Source organism: Impatiens glandulifera, chromosome 1 (assembly GCF_907164915.1).
Source record: "Impatiens glandulifera chromosome 1, dImpGla2.1, whole genome shotgun sequence".
NCBI lineage: Eukaryota > Viridiplantae > Streptophyta > Magnoliopsida > Ericales > Balsaminaceae > Impatiens > Impatiens glandulifera.
The window spans coordinates 101,946,716-101,949,307 of NC_061862.1; the positions used below are offsets into that span (position 1 = coordinate 101,946,716).

General features: G+C 34.6%; 1 protein-coding gene across 1 annotated transcript; it reads left to right on the plus strand.

Moving 5' to 3' along the window:
• The first annotated feature begins 1,079 nt into the window (after positions 1–1,079).
• LOC124922616 (xyloglucan endotransglucosylase/hydrolase 2-like) lies at positions 1,080–2,246 on the plus strand. The gene is made up of 3 exons (XM_047463339.1): positions 1,080–1,358; positions 1,482–1,675; positions 1,847–2,246. The coding sequence occupies exons 1-3, from the start codon at positions 1,080–1,082 to the stop codon at positions 2,244–2,246; spliced, it is 873 nt and encodes a 290-aa protein (XP_047319295.1).
• The last annotated feature ends 346 nt before the right edge of the window (positions 2,247–2,592 follow it).

A 2,592-nucleotide genomic window follows, 5' to 3' on the forward strand; every position in this document is an offset into this window, starting at 1 on the left:
TGAGTCCGACTAAGGGTCCCAGACCCCGACCGATAAAAACGAACCCAAGGCTTATGATATCGGTCCTAAGACATGTTTGGTTCCCATTTTATAAAATCTAAAAATATTTTCGTAATTTTGGAACCTCAAATCATTTTCTAAATATTCTGAAAATTAGAAAATGTTTTCAAAATATTTCTAAGATGTTTCCACAAAAAATATTTTGACAATGCCTGTTTTGGATTTATGTTTAAACCCTAATACTTTTAAAACTGATGTTCTTTAGGTATTTTCCTCTCTACCTAGTCAACGTTATCCGCAACAAGTACGAGCATTTTAATATTGTTATTACAATATTTTAAATAACGCTAAAATTTATTCATGCCTAGGATTGGAAGAATAATTTGTTAAAATAAAACGTTATACAACCGATTTTCAAAATCCAAATTTATAAGTAGAGACCGTTTTTAAAACGAGTACGGAGGATGAAGCGCGAAAGACTTTTTCCGAGTATTACCAAACTATGAACTAAAAGAAACTCTGGCCAAATATGTTTGTACATATATGCCACTTTTATTGATTTTCATAAATCATTTGACGACCTGTTTCAAATTAATAATTTTTAAAATTAATTATGTTTAACTAATTTAAACAATAAATTTTCTATAAAAAAAAAAATTAAATTGTAATAAATTTATATATATATATATATTATTATTTTTTATTCTGATTCGATAATATAATAAATTTAATATCATTCTTTTTTTAATTAACTAATTAACAATTTAGTAGGTCTCCATAACAATGATGTCAGCTAACGCGGGATTCTTCTCAATCAATCAGCTCTCTCTCTTGAAGTTGGTGTCGTTTTCTTCCCACCGTCTTTGAACACAGCAGCGAGGCCAGCTCTATCTTCTCTGGTTTCTTCATTTAACGCGTCCTACTCTCATAACCTAACTTGGTTTATTCTTATTCGTATTCATATTCACGTTTTATTTCCTTCACCTATAAAAGACGATAAACGGCTTATGCAACCATCACCCCGCATCACATAGTTCTGGTCTTCCTGGTTCGCTCAGATCACATAATTAATACACAATATGGCAAGCCATGGATGTTCATCCTTCCTTATGGCTTCTTTTGTCCTGACTTGCATGGTAGTTACTGCCTTTGCGGCCGGCAACTTCACGGATGACATTGAAATAACTTGGGGTGGAGACCGCGCCAGAATACGCAACGGTGCCCAGCTTCTGTCTCTTTCCCTTGACCAGACCTCCGGCTCTGGTTTCCGCTCTAAAAAAGAGTACCTTTTTGGAAGAATCGACATGCAACTCAAGCTTGTTCCTGGCAACTCAGCAGGAACTGTCACCGCTTATTATGTATGTCTCTCTTAATTACCTCTTAATTAGAACTTATTTTATCTTAGTTTTTTTAAGAAGGGTTCTCTCTCTTGTGGATGTATGTATGATCATGATTTATCTTTATATATATATATAATATAGTTGACATCGGAAGGACCAAAGCATGATGAGATTGATTTTGAGTTCTTGGGGAATGTGAGTGGACAACCTTATACAGTTCATACCAATGTGTTCAGCCAAGGCAAAGGCAACAGAGAACAACAGTTTCACCTTTGGTTTGACCCTACCAAGAATTTTCATACTTATTCCATCCATTGGAATCTCCAAAACATCATGTACGTGACATCTTCTATCCCAACAACTTCTTCTAATTCTTTTTCTCTCATATCATATATATTTATATATTTAAAGTGGTTTTGAAAAACAAAATTAATTGATTTAATTGAAGTACTGGGTGACATTAGGATGCATACACTCTAATTTAATGAAATTTGTGAACATTGCAGCTTCTTGGTGGACAACTACCCTATAAGAGTGTTCAAGAATAGAGAAGCAATGGGAGTTCCATACCCGACAAGCCAACCCATGAGGATTTACTCGAGCCTTTGGAACGCAGACGACTGGGCCACACAGGGTGGACGCGTGAAAACGAACTGGACTCACGCTCCCTTTACTGCGCTCTATCGTAACTTCAATGCATGTCTCCCTTCTTCCTCATCCTCTTCGTCGTGTTCATCTGCTGTCTCCACAAACGCACTCTCTGATTCGGACTCTGGAGCTCAGGAGCTCAATGCAATGGGCAGGAGGCGATTAAGGTGGGTGCAAAGGTATTATATGGTGTACAATTATTGTAGTGATCTAAACCGCTTCTCTCAGGGCCTTCCTACAGAGTGCAAAAGCCAATGAAGATTCATAAATTTGTTTCTGCAGCAAGGTTGTAATGGTTAAATTGCACTTTTTTATTGATTTATTTGTTGAGATTTCATTCCACTTATTGTTTGGTTTTTATAAAGCATTAAATAATGATTAAATTATATGTCTTTGTATGTTGAAATAATTATTTTTTGTTTTTGAGTATAATGTAATATCTTGTTTGAAAATATTCATTTTTCATTTAAGTAACTAAGTCGTCTTAAATTCATGTTTTATCATATTTAATGTTCTACATAATTTGAAGAAAATATTGTGCCTTCTCGAACATTAATAAAATGGAACTTGGTTACACGTGAGAAATGACGGTAGCGTTATATTT